Here is a 22,057-nt window from a genome sequence, read left to right on the forward strand (position 1 = left end):
ATTGCTGGAGCCTGTGTGTTACCTTTTGGCTCCCTCTCTTGCCACCATGGGTATGTTCAATCACAAGCCTGGACTCTTGGACGTTAAACAACCCTTGAATCCCCTGCTTCATTTCTGACTATTCTCCTCTGTCTGAACTTGAGTCTTGCTGTCCTCATTTTCTTGGAAGACTGACATTTTCCCCTTTTTCACAATATAGAGTAATTTTTTAAAAAAATTCCAGTTTAGTTCACTTATAGTGTTATATTAGTTTCAGGTGTACAATATAGTGATTCAGTAACTGAACATTACTCGTTGTGCTCATCAAGAGAAGTCTACTTTTAACAGAGTAACTTTTTTATTTATTTATTTTTAGATTTTATTTCTTTATTCAAGAGAGACACACACACACACAGACAGACAGAGACCGTCAGAGGGAGAAGCAGGCTTCCTGTGGTGTGCCCAATGTGGGATTCGATCCTAGGACCCTGGGATCATGACCTGAGCCAAAGGCAGATGCTCGACCACTGAGCCACCCAGGAATCCCCAGAGTAACTTTTTAAAAACACAAATCTCCTTGGGTCATTCTCTGCTTAAAATCCTTGACTGGCTCCCACTGTCCTTGAGATCTTTAATGTGCTCTGTGTCTCCTCCAGGACCAGGCCCTGGTTACATCACAACTTGCCATTGGGGTCACTTCCTACAACACTCACATTGTGCTTCTGAGCCCACCCACACTTGCTCCATTGTCCCCAAGCATTGTCCATGCTGCCTGCTGTGCCTGGAATGCCTTTACTTCTTCTACCAGGCTCTGGTCTTACCTAACACTCCCAAGGAGAGGCTTCTGATGATGCTGGAGGCCAGTTAGTTTTCCCAGCTCCCACAAACTGCATTCCATGCGGCATCCCACTTGGGATGGCTCCTTTCAAATTGGTCTTTGCCCTGAAGGCATATTCTGAAGGCGGTGCCTACCCCATTCACTGTCACCAAGGCTTAGTATAGTTATAAGGTGTTCGAGAAGTATGTATAAAAACCAAGCCAGATGAATTACTGTATAAGCAGGAGCAGATTTGAGTCTTACAGAGCTTGAAGATTATACAGTGTTAAGACTCTTTAAGAGCCTCTTTAAGAATGATATTTTAAAACTGTAACTACAGAATTAGTTATCAAAGTGAAGCTATATTTAAAACAATAATAGAATCATGACAAGCTACTAGGTCTTAGGTGATTTAAGTTTCTTTCTTCTGAGGTCCCTTAAGCAGTTTACCAAAAATGCTTATAGAGAAGGGTGGCCTAATTGTAACCCAGCTTCTCAGCTCCCCTGCCCCGCCCCCACAGCACCCTGCTACTCCTGTAAACCCCAATACTCACATGGGCCCAGAAGCTCCTGCTTTATGGTCAGTCATCTCCTGAGTTTGGTCTCCAACCAATGAACAAGCCCAGCTGGACACAGAAGTGTTTGTATTTCATGATGGCATTCTTGCTCATTTCATGAGTACCTTTCTTGTTTAAATTGTCTTCAATTTGCCGATGAGGAAACCTGGAAATCCTATGTGTTAGTGTCATTTGCAAAATTGGGAAACTGGAAATTCTCTTATTCTTGCAAATGTCAAGGATCTATCTACTGCTAACAAATGTTTCCTCACTTTTACCCTTCCTCTACCCCTGCCTCCCCCCTACCTTTCTAAAGGCTTATCTAATTCCTTTCAATGTACAGGTGCAAAATTCGTTTCTGAATGAGATCTAACATATTTCCCACTTACACAGAAGGATTGTGGTTTTCAACATTTCCTGCAGACAGTTTGTCACAAAGCTGCTGAACTAATGTAATGAACCCTAAGAAAGTGGAGCATCTGACTTTACCGCCTGTCTGTTAGAAGCGTCTCACATAGCTCCTGGGGGAATGTCAGGCAAAGGTCAGGCTCTGGACACACAACAACCAAACAGGCCACAGGGTTCAGATGAGAACTGGCGCTACCCTTATCAAGTCTTCGCTCTGAGGCCTGGCAGCTAAGCAGATCTCCAAGCTGTGCCTGCCTATGGTAGTAACCATGAATCAAATTGAAAATTATTAGTGCTATTTATAAAAATGTTGTCTTGCAACTGTATAACGTTTGTTGTTCGCAGAATGCTTTCACATACAATGTGCCAGGCAGTCTTATGTACTACTATGATCTCCATGTCATCATTGTGTGTAGCTACCACTTACTGTGTGTAATGCAGCGCTTGGTGAAATAGATACTATCACTACCACTTTACAAAGGGTGGAAGTGGGTTCTGAGGCCCTGAGAGGTTCCAAAAATCTCTTGATCTTGAGGCATACCCAGCCAGAGAGTGGTAATTGTGGTTATGTACCAGAAGTCCAAGCTGCTTCTCATTTTGAGATTTACTCATTTGTCATTTTAAAATGTACCCAAATGAAAGACAGATGGGATGAAAGACAGAAATTTTTGATAGAGCATCTGATGCTTTGCCTTATGTAGAGGAGGTTCAGTTTTCGTTTGTTGAACTAATTCAGACATGTAAAAATGTGTCCCATGCAAGCAGATGGACAGATGCATGGATAATGTGAAAACCGTGAAGATAAAAACTGATTTCCAGAAAAAAATTCCAAAGTGAGGAATGAGGAGCTGAACTTTGTCAGGTCTTTCATTTTAAGCTGCAGATCGTGAGTGTGGAATTCCACTTGTGAAACAAGAGCAGATTGGCTATATATTATATAAAGTTCTGATAAAGGAATTTGAACCTGGGGTGTCCTGGAAGGTCTGAAGCTCCCATTCATTCCAGCAATTAGTTATTTGTTACCTCGAGTGTTTACATTACTGTTTTGGACAGATTTGTTCACTGTGATATCAGGAAGAAGGATGTGCATGGAGGGCCTGCTCCCAAGACATGGATCTTTCCCTTGGGATGGCTCCCGGCTCAGGTTCAAGCCCACTGTCCTGATCCTGGACTCTGAGTCCTGCAGGGTAGTGGTGTCTTAAAGGGTAGAAAAGCTGACATCCTGCTATGAAGAGGGGCTAAAGAATAAATTCAGAGTGAAAGTCCAGGAATATGGGGACTCGGTATACCCTGTAACAGGACACTTAATGCTGGAGAGCTGCTATCTGGCTACTGAGCTGTTGCATTTGCAATTTTATCATGAAACCCAAAGGCACTGTCCTTTCACAGACTCACAGTTCCTCAGTGACTTTTACCTCCAGAGATGGCCCTGTGTTCTTGAGATTCACCACCTTTTGAAAATTTGTCTTCTCTCATTGCCAAATGCCACAGCCCCTTTACCCTGTTCCCCTTTCCGCTGTGGCTCCCCAGAGAATCAGAGCTAGTTTTCAAGGGTGTTACAAAAGACCCAGCCCAATGGCAACATGATTCCTGGCCAATTCATGCCCCCAGCAGAATAGGAAACCTTCATCTTTAGTTCTCCAATCTGTATGTTTCTATATGTTTTATAAGTAGCAACAACAACAACTACAACAACAACAATAATAAGAGATGGGAAAGTCGTATTACGATCAGCATGCAATGTCAGAGGTTGGCAGAAAGGCTACATTTGCCTGGGTTGAGGGCCAGTCAGACTGGTGAAGGAAGGTAGCAAGCATAGCACTGCCCTTGAATGCTGTGTCATCTGCTTTTAATGGTCTTATCAGCAGAACAAAACTAATAAATCATGTGCTGCTAGCACAAGAACCAAGTGCTTCCCTCTGAGCCAGATGATTCCATTGTTTAGCTGAGCTACCTCAGTGAGATTGTAAACACGGCATCGCCTGTCAGGGAGAGATGTGCGCCTCCTGTTTTTAAAAAGCAATTTATTCAGTTTCTTTTATATGCCATAAAATTCACTCACTGTAAGCATAAAGTTCAATGATGGTTTTCAGTAAATTTATCAAGTTGTACAGTTAGAACATTTCCAGTATCCCACAAAGATCCCATGTGCAGTCAATTTTTGTTCCCACCTCCAACCCAGGCAACCACTGATCTGTTTTCTGTCTCAATATATTGTTTTGTCGGGGCATTGTATACACTTGGAATCATACAATAGTGTTCTTTTGTGTCTGACTTCTTTAACCTAACCTACTGTTTTTCAGATTCATCCATGTTGTAGTGTGTTGCTAAATAGTATCCCATTGTATAGGTATACCATATACCATATTGTATTTATTCATTCATCAGTTTATGGACATTTAGATTGCACTTTTTGGCTGTTTTGGACAATGCTCTCCTAATCTGAACTAAAAATGATGGGGTGGTAAGAGCTTGGGATTTGGACAGGAGTTTCAGGTGTCTCAGCTCTGGTGTTTACTACCTTAGTTAACTGTAAGATTGTTTTCCTTTGTGCAAATGGTTAATACCATCCCTTTCCTGCTCCTGAAATCATTGTAAGAATCAAGCAAGATGCTGTATGTGGAATGCTTTGTGAGCTGTAAAACACAGAACAAGTGAAAGCCGTTGTTATTAAAGTCGTCTTTCTAGAATGTATTAAAATAAATGAGCTGTTTCTCAAGAGTCTTTCCACATTCATAGAATGAATGATTAAACTTTTGAGCTACAGGAAATATTTAGTGTTTCCTTCTATAGACTTGGGATTCTCACCATCTTTTCCTTACTAAAGCCTGTTGTTGAGAAAGGTTTTAAATATCATTCCACTTCTCTTAAATTTACTTGCATTCTAAACCTTACTTTTGATTGTCAAACAAAAGGTTTTGTTTCTTGTTGAAGAGAAAATCTGCAGCTATGCTAGAATCACTGTAGAAGTTGGACTCAGTAAAACAGAAGTTCAGGTTTAATCAGGGAAGCCTCCAATCCATAATTCAATATAGCTTCTTGGGTACTTCAGGTAACTGTGCAGAGCAGAACCCTGATGAAGGGTCTGGGGGCAGAGCTGAGCTGGGCTGAGGGCCTTGCCAGGAGTCAAACCTAAGCAAATGTTACCATCCTCCAGTCAAAGGGGATTAGAATTGTCACTTCATTGAAACAATATTAAACCAATTGGGGTAACTGTATCTTTACAGGCATTCAGACATTCAGGAACATAGATTGTTGACCACTGAATGTCATGTCTAGTTATTTGACTTCTACAAAACATGAAGAAAATACTTTCCTTGAGAAGCCAGTGCCGACTTTACTTCAAACAGAAAGAACCGGATACTGGTATCTCACACCCACTCCATCCCAAGGTAAGTACCACATTTAGCGCCCTCCACACCTTCTACCTTATTCAACACTGTGGGCTGCTTCCAAGAAGTTTTATCTTAAATCTCATTGCGAGATCTGGGATGGAAGACATCCAAGGCCAGAGAAATGGCTGTTCCCAGTTTACTGGAATCTCAAGCACAGAATGTGAGTACCCGTCAAGTGCCTCTGGTAGAATCACTAGCCAATCTGATATTAGAACTCAGGCGCTCCCAGTGCCCAGATTCAAATTACTAGACTGTCCCCTTCCAAAAACAGCAAATCCCCAGACATCTCTAGCACTCCCTGAGGTTGCAAAACACAGGCCACTGAGGTCAAATAAGTATTCCTTCTACACATCTTCTCCCCTGAGAAGCCTTCCTTTTTCAACAATTGGTGATGAGGGATTTACTAGCAAAAGCAGAGGTGGGGTTTTATATGCTTGGGACAATCCTCTGCTCTTTTCATTCCGTCAATTTTCTCAAAGTATTTATAAATGATAATGAGATGCCGTATACATTCTAACATTATTTTTCATATTTTCACACATAAGCATGACAATCTGCAGACATCATAAAACCAAGTTTCTTTGCTTTTGCAATTCTGGCAGGGGCACCACCGCTATGTCGTGATAATGGTGAGAACACTGGTTTCACATGCACTCGCTCGATATTAGATACAGTGTTTATATAATTATCTCATGTCCAATTCAAGATCAGGCAGCTAATAATTGGTTCAAACTCAGGTCTACTTGGCTATAAAGTATGTATTTTCACCTCCTGCACTATATGGCACTGCTAAAATGCTATACTACAGTTCACCAATGTATGTGTAATATATGTATATATGTCATGTCTATGCTCTCTGTGTGTATGGAAGTACTGATATGCATATAGTGTTTCATTTTTGGCTCATAAAAAACATGAAGCAGCTTAGAGTTTTTATATGTTCTAAATAATTTCTGACTTGGAAGGTGACTATATACATGAGAATAATGTGACTTGAAACCAAAATTTGGGTAGTAATGTGTGGCAAAAGGTCAATGACAAGGCTTGCGTGTGCTCACTGTGTCATAAAAGACTCCATCTTTTTTTGTAGTTTCCATGCTGTCTGACACACACGTACTGATTTTTCAAAAGCCTGTATCAAAGGCAGTGTTAACCATGAATGTTTGCTTAGCACACTCCTCACATCTTTTGCACTGTCATCCTATTGCCTAGAAACATGTCCTGTGACCGACTGAAATGACTGAATCACGTTCTTCAGGCGGCACTTGGTTTTCATGTGTTCATAAAATTATTTTAAGTCAGAAACAGAAATACTCTTTAAAGATTGCCTACGGAAAAACTAAACAAATCACACTCAGATGAGAGGACAGAGCTACTTCTTTCCATTCAGGCTCTCCGTAGGATACAAAAAAAAAAAAAAAAAAAATCCACAGTGACCTCATGCACATATTGGCAGCATGGGGCAACGTCATCAAAACTCTATCATGGTGATTCCACCACAGTGGCTCAACGCGTACCACTGTACAATGGCTGGCTTTTCCTAAGCCTCAGTGGGGAGAAGCATCTGTTGCCCTTTCCTTGATAAAATGACATATTCTAGGAGAAAAAGTCCTGATTACATAGAAATTAGTTCCCCTTACCACTCAGCCCACTCAAAAGCAAAAGCACTATTTGGAAACTTCAAAATATAAGAAAAAAGATTAAATCCATTTCAGATATAGTGATTGTGTATCTCCTGCTTCACAAGTATCAGAAGAACGACTTATAAAACTGATAACATACACTATGAACTTGTACCTTTACATACAAATATTTCATGAATATATTTACATAAAATACATTAAAAATGTCACAGCTTCAGTGTACTAGATTTTATTTAATATCCGAAGCAATATCTTTGAATGTACTTACACAAAAATCCATTAAATAAAATGCCAATGCCTTAGTTTATTTAATATCTGAAATATCACATAGCAGACTTACATCCCCAGTATTGAGGTTTCTATTTACTTAGAGCAACACTTACAGATAATAATGCTTTTTAGCCACAATTAGGAGAACAATAGAGGAATCGTGCAATGCCATACACAAAACATTATAGTTTGAATTAAATACTTACAGTTCAATTTATATAAAAATATTATCCTCTAGGGAATTCAGGAAGTTGACACTATAGCTCTAGTTGTACAGGTTTTTTTTTTTTCATGTTTATTTATCTTTTAAAGATAACTAAAGCTAAATAATACAATTTGAAACATTCACAAACCAATCAGGTATCACCATTGGAAAAATAAAGTAACTCTAATGATAAAAATAAATGTAAGGAAAACACATTACTAAAATTGAAGAAAAGCAAATCTAAATAATTACATGATTAAGGTTACGTAACCAATTCACAGATTCAGAACTATCAGTTTACCATGATAGTGATGAGGTTACTGATTATTTTTGTCTGGGTCTTACACAAAATTTCTCATTCAGTATATTCAACAAATAATTACTGAACTTTCTCTGTGCTCTAGGGAATGTGTTTAGCTCCAAGAAAACATTGGAAAACAGACCTAGCCCCTGACCTCGTAGAGCTAATAGTCTACTGGGGCAGGCAGATGAGAACATGGGCACCTGTAATACAGCCTGAGAAGTCTGTGGTGGGGCCTCCCATTCTATGGGAAGGATCATCTAAGCTGAGACATGGAGAAGAGGTGGGAGGGGAAGAAGGAGATGGAAAGAGGATTCCAGGCAGAGAGAGAGAGAAAAAAAAAGCAAAGATCCTAAGGTATAAGAGAATATGGTCTATTTCTACAACAGTAGCTCCCAAACAAAGGACCTCAGATATTTGTTGGGCCAGAGTGAAATTTTCATCCATTAATGGGGAAATGAAGACAGTGTGGTAGATCTTTTCAAAGCTAAAGTCATTCAATTTTAATAATTGGGTTCAGGACCAACTGGTTTTCTGGTATTAAGATGGCCCCTCTTTTATGAAATGACAGTGACAGTAGGTGATAGATTTAAAAAAAATAGATGAACCTATTTTTAAATTAGAAAAACAAAAACTACAACTATAGGTGTATAAAATCTGTAAACCTAGGAATCACTCTTTGAAGAATAGAACTTCTAGCAGGTGTTTTATATGGTTAAAGGAGCGGGGTGAGGGAGAGGTCAAGAGATAGAGCTAAGGAGGAAGGCAGGGATTTAGATCTGGAAAGGCCAGGAAGAACTTTGGACTTTATCCTAAGAGCAATGGGAATGATTTTAAGCAGGGGAGTGAATCCCTACTTAGATTTCTAAAAGATCACTCTGGGATGTTGTGTGTAGAATGTGTGTTAAATGGAACAAGAGAGCAAGAAGGCAGGCCAGTTACGCAGAGTTATAGTACCCCAGGAAAAAAGAAGATAATAGCTAGAATTAGGGCGAAATCAGTAAGATTGAGTAGAAAATGTCTTCAAGGGACAAACTTAACCAGGATGTGGTGATTTGTTACATTGGATAAGAAAAATAGGATGATCAGGGCTGACGTCCAGGTTTTTCCTTAGGAAACTGACGATACTTGGGCTTAACTAGTGAGCTAAGCTAGAAAGGAGCCTTATTGTGGAGGAAGGTAGTGAGTTCATTTGAGGACATGTTGAGTTTGAGGTGCCTTTGTGTTTAAAAGTCCATTACAATACTTGTTTACATAGGATGAGAGAAAGAGTTGAACTTCAGATATAAATTTTCTAGGCAATAAATTTTGAAACCATAGACATGGATTACATTTCTCTCAGATAACATAGCATAAGAAGAAAACAGGACTTAAGACATATACTGACGGGTTGGCAGGAGATAAGCAACACAGAAAGAAGCCAGAGACACGCAGTCGGTCCGGGAGGTGGGAAGAGAGCCAAGAGAGCAAGGTGTCCTGAAAACAAAGGCAAAACCATTTCAAGGAGGGAGCAGACAGCAGTGCCAGATGCTGCAGAAATCAGCTGAAAGGACAGAGGAAAGCTCATTGAAATTAGCAACGAGCCAGTTGTCAAAGACCTTGAGAGGCTGTGGAGGGAGCTGAAGCCAGAGGATAGTGTGTGCATCTGTAGGCAGGAAGGAGCGCTTTCATGCAGTGTGGGTGGAAAAGAAGGGAAAGAACCCGCAACTGCTTGGAGATGTGGTTTTGAGAAAGTGGTTCTTTGTTTTATAAACACAGGAGAGATGGATATTGTAGGAGACACCTGATAGGAAGAATTTGAAGACTTGCTGGAAGTGAAGATAATTAATAGAAATTCAGATACCAAATATTGACCAGCTTAAAAAATCGCTATGTGAATTAGGTCTTTAAAGATGTATTGTTATAAAATTGTTAATGGATTTAAACACCCTTAAGAATGTAAAACGATTCCACGAAATTCTGAATGAATCCCATTTTAAAATATCTTTTAAATCACATTAAAAATATTATTTTTAAACTCACGGCAAATTTAGCTCTTGTCCATAGAGATCATACTCTTTAAATAATATGTATCTTTGGATGGTTGGTGGTAGATGGAGCTTCTCCATTGAGGCTGGCTGGCAGAGTCGCTGGAGTCCCATAAGCCTTCGAATTTTTAACCGGCACAAATGCTTCAATGAGCAAGGATTCTCTAAAATGTTGGGAAAAAATAAGCAAAAAATAAAGACAATATTAGTAGATTGACTTGTAAGATACAGACTGTTTTAGAATAGTATTAAAAATGTCATTCTGAAAAAAACAAGTATTAGCAACTGGCAATTTTAAAAGAAATTCAAGGTGCAAATTAAGCATCCCAGACCTCTCCTCCAAAATGCAGTCTCCATGAAGACAAACATTTTGCTTTTCCCAGTGTCAGGAAGAGCCTGGCTCATCCTGGTGTTCAGCCCGGATATGTTAAATGAATGAATGGAATTTGACTTAAGAAAGCAACTGCTCACTTCTATTTATTTTTTAGAATTGAGTACTATGGAGTTTTATTTATTTACTTCCCCTCTCGTCTACCAATCTTTCTGATGCATAATTATCTAGGAAATGTGATGGAAATTATTCAATCTTAGGTTTATTTCAGCACCTGACACCTAAACATTTTATATTTTCAAAAAAAAATCTAACATTACTTAAATATCTGATATTGGATTTATTCACAACTTTTTATCTATATTTCAACACTGATATATTATCTCGTAGTATGAGCTAGTGAAAAGGCAGCAGAGGACATGGTTTTAGTTGTGGGCTTTGGACTGTTGGCATGGATTTAAATCCTGGCTCCACTTAGTATCTGTGTGATCTTGAACTTAACCTCTGGATCTCAGTGTTCTCACCTGTGAAATGTGGATAACAATGGGACCTACCTTGTAGAGTTGTTTGAAGATAAAATAAATTAACTTATGTGAAGTATTAGAAACCTGGTTGGCACTTTGTAACCCCTCAATCGTGAACTATCACTCAACTCAGTAATAAAAAACATCATATTTCCAGTGCCTTTGTGATTATAAACAAATTATCTTCTTAAAAAAGTAAAGCAACGTTTTTTAAAAACTATGGAGGCAAAATTATTGTTGTTGAAATAGTCAAATAAGACCATCTTTAAAAAATTACATTTATTTTCTTCTTTAAAACTATATCGTCTTACATATGTCTGGAGGAATCCTGACATCCAGTGGTTAACCATGCTCACAGCATTCAACTGACTTCCATTCCAGATGCATGAATGGATGATTCAAACAACAAAACACCTTCCTGGTCTTCTTCCTTAGATTTGCCTTGCTACAGTCATCACAATTGGTGATTCTTTTGTGATAAAAACATATGGATGATTAATCACCAGTTAGAAGCAACCTCTGTTCTGCCTATGGACAGGAATCATAGTGGTATTGGAGAGAGTGGTTTGAAGTAAGACAGGGGTTTCAAATGTGCCTTGTTGTTTTCTAGTTACAGAACTTTGGGCAATTCACATCTTAAAGATCTTGGGGTTAGTTTTTCCTCTTACAATCTCCAAAATGTTTTAACATTTTTACTGTAACACAGCTACACACACCTATGGCTTCATGAGTGAATCTCATATTAGTGATTATGAGATGAACATCTGTAATCACCTCCCAGGCTGTAAATAGATGAATTTTCCCAGCCGTCCCAGAATTCCCTCCACAATCTATTGCAATCTTCCTTCCTTCCTCCCCTATAAGTTACCACTATTCTGACTTTTATGATAATCACTTCCTTTATTTTTTATTAATTTTTTAAGATTTTTTTTTTTTTTTTTAAGTAATCTCTACACCCAGCACCGGGCTCGAACTTACAACCCTAGATCAAGAGTTGCAGGCTCTACTGACTGAACTAGGCCAGTGCCCCAAGTAATCACTTCCTTTAGAGCTTCAACATCTAAGTGTGCTATCCCTCCACTATTGTGCTGACAATATTTCTAAAAAATTTGATAGGCTCTTTAAGTCTCCTGATCCACAGGTTCATCTCTTCATCCTCTTCTCTTTCTTTTGGTTCATCTCTTCATCCCCTTCTCTTTCTTTCAGTTAATCTTTAAATAACCAAAAAGCCCTGCAGTTTTCCATAGCCTAAATTTTACTGATTGCCTTTTCATGGTGTAGTTCCACGTTTCACTGCCATTTCTATTTCTTGCAAATTGATAGCTAGATCCAAAGACTTGCAGACTCAAGTTTGATCTCTTTTGCAAAACTATAGCTAGTGCCGTGTTCTTTCATCAAGGACCACATAATGAGATATTAGGAGCATCTGATGCTCAATGACTACATCATTATCTGACTGGTAGCTGCAAAATGATGACATATAATGATATCATTTTTTTCATTTATTATTTGGAATACTTTTATAAAGGGATGCTTTTGCTCATCTACTCTTTGGTTATAAGTGGCACAAATCATATAGGTAAAGTAGAATAAATGCTTAAATCTCCTCCTTTATTAATTTCAAGATAACAAATTGATTTTCTTATTCTCTAGAGCTGAATGATTTTTAAAATACCGTATTTAAGCATATTTAATTGGTTTCAATTCACTGAAATAATTACCCTTTGGTGGCTTAATTATCCCATCTTTGGCCACTAGGAGCCTCTTCAGGTTGGCTCCTGAATTCTTTTGGCATGCTCTGGTAGTCTTTGAGAGTTTCTTCTCAATGTAGAATGACAGATATTCCAGGCTCATCTTGCACATTCCTTCCTGAGACCTGAAATCATCCTTTTTTTTTCCCCCCTAGGAAATGGTAATTCAAGACCACAGTCTAGGGATATTCATCGCTACTCGGTTTGCCATTATTTCTAAGCTTTTACTGTAGACAGACAGACTCCAGGTAAAATAGCTCGAGTTCATATTGCTACTTCCAGTTCAGGACTCTAAGCTTTTTCTTAAGCTGTTACATCTGTATTTCCTTTCTTCCACACTGACAATCCTTTGTCTCCTCAAGGATACAAAGAATAATAGAGTTAGAATATCCCACAATCACTCACTTACTGAATGCATCTCTCATTCTCAGATAACAATATTAATATTAAGCCATCACCATATAATTTGGTATTTAAAAAAATGTTTTCATGTGTGCTCTCTCCATTTTATTTTTTTATTTTTATTTTTTCAGATTTTATTTATTTATTCATGAGAGAGAGAGAGAGAGGCAGAGACACAGGCAGAGGGAGAAGCAGGCTCCATACAGGGAGCCTGATGCGGGACTCGATCCCGGGTCTCCATTTTAAAATAGTTGTGTCATCTCTGACCATACAACCCTACATATTATATCTTCTCCCTTTTAGCTCACACTTGGTCTTGATATTCTGTCTCCTGCCCAGTACTAGTCCGTATGTCATTACTTCTCCAGTTATTTTGGTTTGTCTGAAGCTCATTTCTTTGTGGATTCTTCAGAAGACTGAGGACTAATATTTCTTGAGAAAATTTGATTTTTTCCCTCTAAGTCATTTGTTCTTTTTGCTTACATGACCAGAGGATATAGTAATTTGTAATTTGCAATTTTGTCTTTTTTTATTATAGTTTTTTTTTTATATATAGGTTTTTGTATCTTTTGGTTTCCTCTATTTGGTTTTCCCTTTCAAGGAATCCTATTGTTCATTTGTTCATTCTTTATTGCCTATCTTCAATAGATGTCACTGTCTTTCAAATCTTTTGATCTATTCTTTCATTTCTATTTTATTTAAACATTTTCCTTCCATTTTAGCTTCTGAAGGTATTATCTGTTGCATTACTTTTTTTAAAGATTTATTTATTTATTCATGAGTGACACACAGAGAGAGAGAGGCAGAGACACAGGCAGAGGGAGAAGCAGGCTCCATGCAGGGAGCCCGATGTGGGACTTGATCCCAGGACTCCAGAATCATGCGCTGGGTCAAAGGCAGGTGCTAAACCGCTCAGCCACCCAGGGATCCCCCATCTGTTGCATTATTAGTTCTTGCTTTCATCCTAGTTCAGTCTTTATATTTGAAATTAATTTTTCTTTTTATGTCTAATTCTTCCCTCAATTCTGTTAACTCCTTTCTGAATTTTTGTAATTCTGAATTTGAATGTTTTTTTCATGTCTGAGATCATCTTCCTTATGCTGCTTATCTAGTTTTGAAGTGAAGTTTTTAGTTTTCATCTATTCTAAGGCTGTGCTTTTCTGTGTGCTTTCTTGTCTGTGGGGATATTATTCTGTTCCTCTTTTTATATTTTCTTATAAGAAATTTACATGAGAATTGACTAATTTTCTGTTGCTCATTTTGATGTGACATTAGTTTTCCTGAAGCTTTAGAAGAATGCTTGGTCCAATACAGCTCTTCTGACTTTAGAGAACTCCCTATTCTGTTGTCTTCTTGAAATGACCAAAAATAGTGGCTTGTTCCTTGAGGTTTTCTTGTTCTGTTTGCTGCTGGTCTTCTTGTGTGGACTTTCTTATGACTCTATCCTGTGATTTTGATTTTATTCCCAATGAGAGTCCAGAAAGGGAGTCTTGACAAGTCAATTTCAAGAATTCGTAGAGTCCAAGGGCACCTGGCTGGCTCAGTTAGTAGAGCACGTGACTTTTGATTTTGGGATTGTAAATTCAAGCACCACTTTGGGCACAGAGTTTACTTAAAAAATAAAAGATTGGTTCTGAAACATCAGTGAGCTTCAGAACCACTTACAGTCTTAAAAAGAAAAAGGATTTATAGGCTTCAGTTTGTTTTGTTATTGCCCCTAGCCTTTGTATTTATCATATGATTCACTTTTATGATAACTACATTTTAAACTAAAGAATACAAAATGGCCTACCTATAAGACAGATTTTTGACAATTTGCCAAGACCTGAGAGAGAACATATCAAAAAGGATAATTAATTCGTTCCATTCACTCATTTACTCTGTATTTATTATTCACTACTCACTAGGTATCATGCAAAGCCCTGAAAATACAAAAATAAACAAAATAGATGGATGTTCACATGGAGATTACAGCCTAAGTATCTTATGGTATTATAGAAGTTACCTTTTAAAAAATGATTTCTAGTGAAAATATTAATATTGTTATAGTATAATTCATTATACAATTAAAGAGTTGGAAAGTATCAAGAAAAGCAAAAAATTAGCATCTTATATCAGAGAGAGTGTTAAGGATGATTTTAAAAATCCAGATAATTCTAAGAATGAAGTAGCACTGAAAAAGTATCAATGATGACCATTAAGAAAGTTCCCCTATATACAGTCTTCATAAAAATAATTCATAGACAAAACTTTTTTTTTTTTTTTTACCTAGTATTTGACGGATTTCTGGCCATTCTCTCTGTACTTCTAGTGCAGACTTCAGCTTAGCACACAGAGGAATATAATCCATGTAATCAATTAATACACGAATAACGCTGCCTACCAAGTGTTTCATCCAAGGAACTGTAATAAACTCACAAAACTGAGAGAATTCATAAAATTTAATTTAGTAATACATTTAATATGCTATATGCATAAGCACTCAATTTTGTTATGAAAAATTACTGTCTTTCTTATTTTACAGGAAATAAAAGTATGCTCTTGTAATGAACAAAAAAGAAAAATAAATTGTTGTATCTGCGAAACCACGAGCTCTGAAGCTTTATGCCTGACTCTGATGTGATTGCAGTCAACATAACATGGAAGAATCAGGTTTCTTTCCATGATTCTTTTTTCCATGTTTCCATCCCCAATATTCCACAAAATAGGCATAAATTATTAATTGCATACATTTTCATATGCCTCTACATTCAGTTTCCAATTCAAGAAAAAGAAATAATCTTGTTTGCCTATTTTTATGCTTATACCCCCATATTATTGCAAAGAAAAATTCAAGAATAAGAAAAATATAAGAGTTGATTTTTCTTTTCTTATAGCATCCCTAAATGGGCAAAAGTTAGGATGATGACCCACCAGGAAGAAGAAAAGTCTGAAACTCACCGGGTTATCTTTTATTACACAAGATGTCCACCCTGGTAGTACCTCTTCTTCTATCTCTGACCACACAAATGAATTTCCAAAGATGTTCCCATGCATGCAGTCAAAGCACATCTCCACTCGATAGCCATTATTCAGCAACAGCCTCAGCATTACCTCGTCATTGAGGGCATACTGAATGGCACTGGGGAAACGCGTGTCATTCACATGCATAAAATAACAATTGACGTTAGCTCCATGGGAGAGAAGCAGCCGGACAATTTCATGGTTATTGGCCCTCACTGCCACAAGTAGACAGTTGAGAGGATCTAGGTTTGGGTCTGCACCTGCAGCCAGAAGGACTTCTGTGCACTGGATGTCATTGTTAGAAACGGCAAAATACAGCGCCGTCTTCCGCTCGTCATCATAGCTCTCGGAAATGTGGTCAGCAAGCAGGGTATTGACATCAAAGCCATTTTCAATAAGCAGTTCTAGGCATTGCACATTTTGTCCATCTGCTGCAGAGTGAATTGGTGTTAGGCCACTTTTCTGGATTGCATTTTTGGATGTTACTGGGATAAGATACTTCAGAGCACTAAAAAATAAAAATAAAAATAAATATAAATATATATTTATACACATGGCATGAAGACAATGAAGAATTTAAATAGATCAGCTTCCTTACCAGACAAGTGAATACAGTTTGTTAACTTTCTTTATTTTCTCTAGATAACCTCCTACAAAAACATTTCATACTAACCTTTGTCCATTGGCTGACTACTTAGTTTAGTATAGTTTAGTTTTGTTTTTAGTTTCCCATTCTAAATATTCCCAGGCAACATGCTGGAGGTCCTATGTTTGGTCCTAGAATTGTAGGTCCTCAGGAATCTTCCCATCTTCCAATTCTTTTTGGGACAATATAATACTTATAAGCAAACAAAGTTGTTTAATGGAAAAAATATAAAAGGAAGATAGGCACATAGAAGAACACTTCATAGCCTTGACCATGAGAATTATGGAGTCACAGAAAGTGACCTTGGACAGTGCTCAATCCAACTCCTCATTTAACAGAAGAGCAACAGGATGTCTGCAGAGGTGAAATGACTTGTCCAAGGTCACACAGTTGGATGTGGAGCAAGGACTAAAGTTTAGGCCTTTTGAAATCCCATTCCTTCTTTTTCACTGCTTCTTGAGTAGTCTATGCTTCAGTAGTGGCCTGATTCCATATAACTTGCAATTGAATTATCAGCCACCAAAAGAGTCTTTATTATTCTATCAACCTATATTAGTCCAATGGGTATAATTAACCACAAGCTTATGTTTCTAAGAACCTGTGATAAACAGTTGTGAATTTCACACTTGACAAAACAACTAGACACACATGAGAGCCACACGCAAGGAGAACTTGATCTCTTGTGCCTAATTCAGAGCTACCATGTGTGAATTTATGAACGCTGGGAGTAAATCCAGGTAAACTTTAACAACATGTCACTTAGCATCAATTACGTGTCATTGGCCACTTAACTTAGCTAATGTGGCTACTGAAAGTGATAAAGCCTAATGATTTAAAAGTTTTTGAACTTATAAAATATATTTAATTGCCTAAAACAATCCTCTTATGGTGGGTATTTAATATAGTGATTATGGACTTCTATTGATGTGATTATAGCACATCTCGTGATTTAAAAATCTATCCTACCATTTTTTTTTGAATAAAGAAATCTGAGCTTATAATGAAACTTTTCTATTGAAGAAAAAATTTGACATTGTATCATAATATCTGTAGGTATTACTAAAAATTGGAATAATACTGGTAATATTGTCATAAAATCCTTTGCCAAAGGCAAAAGTTTTAGAAACCTATAGCCTTTTGTTAAGCACATTGAAAAAAACCCAAAACAAAAGAGAAAGGCAAGTTTGGGAGGCTTGTGCAGAATGCTGTTATAACTTCTTTCCTTCTAAAAGAAAAAAAATTTTATTATAAAAGTAGTGTAAGTTCAATGTGGAAATTTCACAAGGTATATAAAAAGAAAGGGGAAAAATCAAATATTTATATTTGTCTTTTTCTTTTCAGATTTCTTTTCAGTATTATATAGGTAAACTTGAGATTCTACTGTATATTCAATTTTGTATTTTTCAATTTAAAATGATCATCTTATGATTTATTACTCACAGATAATGTCCCTCATAGGCAGCTCGGTGTATTGGAAGATGCCCTGCTCTGTTGGGTACATTTCCACTTCCTCCGTATTCCAGCAGGAGGGAAATGCAGTCAGGATTGCCCCCTCCTGCTGCCTCAAACAACACTGATGCCCCATCATCCGCCAAAGCAAACACATCACCACCTGGCAATAAAAAACATATGGCATAGTGATAACTGGGCTTATCTTGAAATTGTCAAGATAGTCCCCTTAAAAATAACCTATTGTTTTCCCTTCCAGCTAGGACTTAGGAGTATAGGAATCTGTATAGAACATCTGTGTTACCAGTATTTTTTTTTTTAAGATTTTATTTATTTATTCATGAGAGACACACAGAAAGAGGCAGAGACATAGGCAGAGGGAGAAGCAGGCTCCCTGCAGGGGAGCCCGATGCAGGACTTGATCCCAGGACCCTGGGACCACGACCTGAGCCAAAGGCAGATGCTCAACCATTGGGCCACCTAGGTGCCCCCGCCCCCAGTATTTTCAATAAACAATTACATGTGCATGTTTTGTTTTATTATAAAATATTTGCCTCACAACAGTGTCTGAGAAATCAACAGGTCAGTTTACACAAGTGCTTTGTTTACAAAAGTAAACAAAGTTTACTTTTACATTGTAGACAAGTGCTCTCAGGAAAGGGATAGTTAGCTTTTCAAATTGAAAGACAGTGTTAACACTCTATTTCAACAACTGCCCTCTAGGTGCTGTGTGTGAGCCAGCAGAAGATCCTAAAATGAATAAATATGACTACTGGAAGCAGCTCAGAGGGGAAATGAAACAAAACCTCATCAAAGAACGCAAGCTGTGTAACATTCAAGTGACATCAGGATCAGGAGTGGTGATATAGAAGGTGGTCTGGCTCTGCCGCAGACAGCAAGAGTCTGGGCAAGCTACGTCTATGAATATCAATCTCCTCATCTGTAAACTAGAGTAATGCTGCTTATTTCATAGAGCTCATGATAATTAAATGATGTTGCAGCGGGCGGGGGGGGGGGCTTAAAAAATGTTAGTCTTCTCTCCAGAGAGGATCCTCGAGGGAGCATGTGGTCCCAGGCTTTATTTATAGATGGAGAAGCTGAGGACTGGGAGTTTTAGCAAGGCTAGGGTCGGACAGCAAAGAGATGGTGATAGAAGCCAGCTTAAGAATTTGGTCTCTTAATTCTTGGTTCTGCACTTGGAGGGCTCAAAGGAGGGCAACATCACAACCTGTTGGGAGAATCAAAAAAGTCTTTAGTAGGGGGGTGTGTCTCAAGAGAGTGAGTTATGCTGGAATGTATTCCAGATGAGGGCCATGGCCTGGAGTAAGCCCAGAAAGAGGGAATGCAGGGTATATTCTGGAAGGTTGCTAGTCTCATTGAGCTGGAGTACAGGATCCATGTTGAGAGCAGTGAGGGATAGACGTGGAAAAACAATTTGGGATGACACAGTGGGGACCTCTGCGTGACTCAGAGGCAGTGGGGAGCTGCTGAGAGTTTTCTGAATCCACCTTCAGGGAGAACAGCTGAATGGCAGCATGTTGTATGGATTCTCTGACAGGGAGCCTGGAAACCAGCAGAATGGTTAGGCAACAGCTGCTCTGGTCCATGTGAAGAGCCTGCCCGGGATGTCACGGTGAGAACAGGTGAGAGAGACACTATGGGACTTGATAATTGACTGGATTTAGAAAGGAAGGTGATGGACGTAGAAGCAAATCTAAGCATTCTGTCTTGGTTGAGAGCAATTATTATGTCAAAAGTGTGAAAGAAGAGGAATTCAGTTTTGGAGAAGCCAAATGTGAGGCCCCAGTGAGCCATCTCAGTGAGACTGGGCCACCTCTAGTGAGAACAGGCAGGGCTGACTGCACAAATTTGTGGGTCATGACATTTGGGTGTAACCGATTTATGGAAGAGAGGGCTTTCAAGGGGGCTCTGTGGAGGCTGGATATAAAAGCCTAATGCCCAGTTACACTCAGGAGAGGACAGGCAGCCAACGAGGGATTGGAGAAAGGGAAATCAAGAGACAGAAGAATCATCAAGAATGTGCAATTCCTTTTCACGTACCTCTGTGGATCAGGTGTTCCAACACATCACAGTGACCATGCTCAGCAGCAACGCCTAATGGTGTAACCCCAAATCCATCTCTCAGGTGGACATTGCCTCCGTGATTTAGTAGCAGAGCTATGATATCTTTGCGGCCTAGTTTGGCTGCTTCATGCATTGCTGACCATCGCTTCATGCAGGGCTGGTCAAGGCTGGTGTTGTGTTTAAGCAGTGTGAACACCATGTCATAGGAGCCATTTTTTACAGCTAGAGGGTGATTTTTTAAAAAGAATATCAATAGTAGGTATATAACACGGATCCTTTAGATGGTATGAACTTAATTACGAAATTTAATATGAAAATTGTTAGTCACTATTCCCTTCTCTTCTACAAGAGGATATTGTAGTTTTTGTTTCCTTCTATTTCTCATACCCAAGATGATGTTGCCTTTTTTTAAGATCCTGGCCTGAGGTGGGGTGAGAGGCTCATGGAATATACTTCCCTAAAATAGGATGTTGTATATACTCTTTCTAAACTTTAGGAAATTAAAATAAATGAAAAAAAAAAAACATCCACTATTGGGTTGTAGAACTTAATGTATGGAAATGCTTAGTATATACTAGGAGCTCAATAAATTATAGCTGTTATTATTAATATAATATTTCTAGGATCCTGGGGCCACATGTGTAAATAATGCCTATCAAGCCCCCTCCCCACCCCCCAGAAATATTTTTTTTTGTTTTCCTCCACCAAACATAGCATTGAGTATTAAATGAACTTCCCTTTCCCCGTGATCTTAATGGGAGGTTAGAAATGAGAATGTTTTTAGTTTTTTTGGAGAGAGCACGTGAGCAAAGGGAGACTCCTAAGTGGACCCCATGCCCAGCATGGAGCCCCATGTGGGGCTCATCGTCATGACCTGAGCTGAAATCAAGAATTGGTGGCTTAACTGAGTTACCCAGGCAACCCAGCAATGATAATGTTTAGAATCTAGGTAGTTTAGAATCTGTTGTAAACAGGTGAAGCATATGACAGCTAATGTACTACAGTGCAAGAGACTCACTGGATCAGTGGTCTCTCTCCCCCTCTGCTATTTCTAATAGATTGAATTACAGTTAAAAGCAACCCCCCCCCCCCATTTGAGTTAAGAGATTGTCTTAGTTTAGAGATAAATAACTCTGGAATATATGATGTTTCTCTTATCAGTAAGTAAAATCTTTTTTCTTTTTTTAATTTACTTATTTGAGAGAGAGTGAGTGAAAACATGTGTGCGCACAAGTGAAGGGAGAGGTAGAGGGAGAGAATCTTCAAGCAGATTCACTCCTGATGCAGGGCTCCATGTCACAACGAGATAACGAATGACCTGAGCTGAAACCAAGAGTCAGACATTCAACTGACTGAGCCACCCAGTAAGTAAGGTGCCCCAGGAAGTAAGATCTTAATAAGAAACAGAGAAGGATGAGTGATACTCCTTGCTAATGGAAGTAAATAGAGTTTTATTAATTCATTCACTCACTCATTCAGTTCAGGCACTCAGGCTATATGAAAGGCACAGTGTCAGACACTATGGACAACAGGAAAAAGATGGACTGGTTCTCACTTATGCAATTTATAGTCTAGAGAAGAAGCCTATAGTGTCTTCTATTTGAAGAGAGACTCAGAGTTAAGGTCTTCACTGGGAAAGGCAGGAGGAGATGAGGAACCACACAGAGCATTCTGGGGGCAGAATACAAAAAAAAAGCTTTGAAGGCCAAGGTAAGAGAAAGAGCTCCCACCGGAAGATGAAGACAAACTCTGCCTAATTCATTTGGAGCAGGGAAACCATTACTATGGTGAGATTTCACTTTTTCTCCTGCTCACTAAGTAGGAGTCTGTTGACAAATGCCTTTCCCTGGATTGCCCACCTGCCACTGGCAGCTCTAATTATAGTGAATTGCCTCATCCTAGCTGGTGTCATTGCAGAGAAAAACATCAATAAGTGAAATGAACTAAAAGGTATGTGTCCTCGTTTATCTTCTTGTTCCTGTTGCATTTTTAAAAAGTATTAAACTAATGAATCTCTTCTATTGTGATCTATTTTCCTTTTGTCTGACTCAGAAAATATGTTGATTAGAGATATTAGTCTTTCCTCATGAAAATATCATGTATAGGCCACAACTTGAAATCATTTTAAAAATAAAGCCTTACTTGCAATTTAATTGTTTTAGAGCTAAGAATATATTTATTTCTCATAAAAATAATAATGCAAATCCTGGGGGACCTCTCCCTAGCTAACCCATGAAGATATTCTTAATAAATCACTAAAATAA

At 38.4% G+C, this 22,057-nt stretch overlaps 1 protein-coding gene across 23 annotated transcripts in view; it reads right to left on the minus strand.

Annotated features, from left to right (window-relative positions):
• Positions 1–1,322: 1,322 nt before the first annotated feature.
• ASB15 (ankyrin repeat and SOCS box containing 15) overlaps positions 1,323–22,057 on the minus strand; it is a 63,610-nt gene continuing 42,875 nt past the window's right edge. For 15 of the 23 annotated variants that reach the window (XM_049093486.1, XM_049093481.1, XM_049093480.1 and 12 more), the window contains 6 exons: positions 19,770–20,015; positions 17,700–17,871; positions 15,551–16,121; positions 14,879–15,032; positions 9,598–9,766; positions 1,328–1,519 (listed from right to left, as the gene is read on the minus strand). In XM_049093486.1, coding sequence (XP_048949443.1) covers positions 1,378–1,519; positions 9,598–9,766; positions 14,879–15,032; positions 15,551–16,121; positions 17,700–17,871; positions 19,770–20,015 — 1,454 coding nt within the window. In that variant the 3' untranslated portion in view covers positions 1,328–1,377. Of the gene's footprint in view, positions 1,520–7,012; positions 9,767–14,878; positions 15,033–15,550; positions 16,122–17,699; positions 17,872–19,769; positions 20,016–22,057 lie in introns of those variants that run through there. The other 8 variants (XM_049093494.1, XM_025471516.3, XM_049093498.1 and 5 more) reach the window with 8 other exon arrangements.

The sequence above is a fragment of the Canis lupus genome, chromosome 14 (assembly GCF_003254725.2).
Source record: "Canis lupus dingo isolate Sandy chromosome 14, ASM325472v2, whole genome shotgun sequence".
NCBI classification, from domain to species: Eukaryota; Metazoa; Chordata; class Mammalia; order Carnivora; family Canidae; genus Canis; species Canis lupus.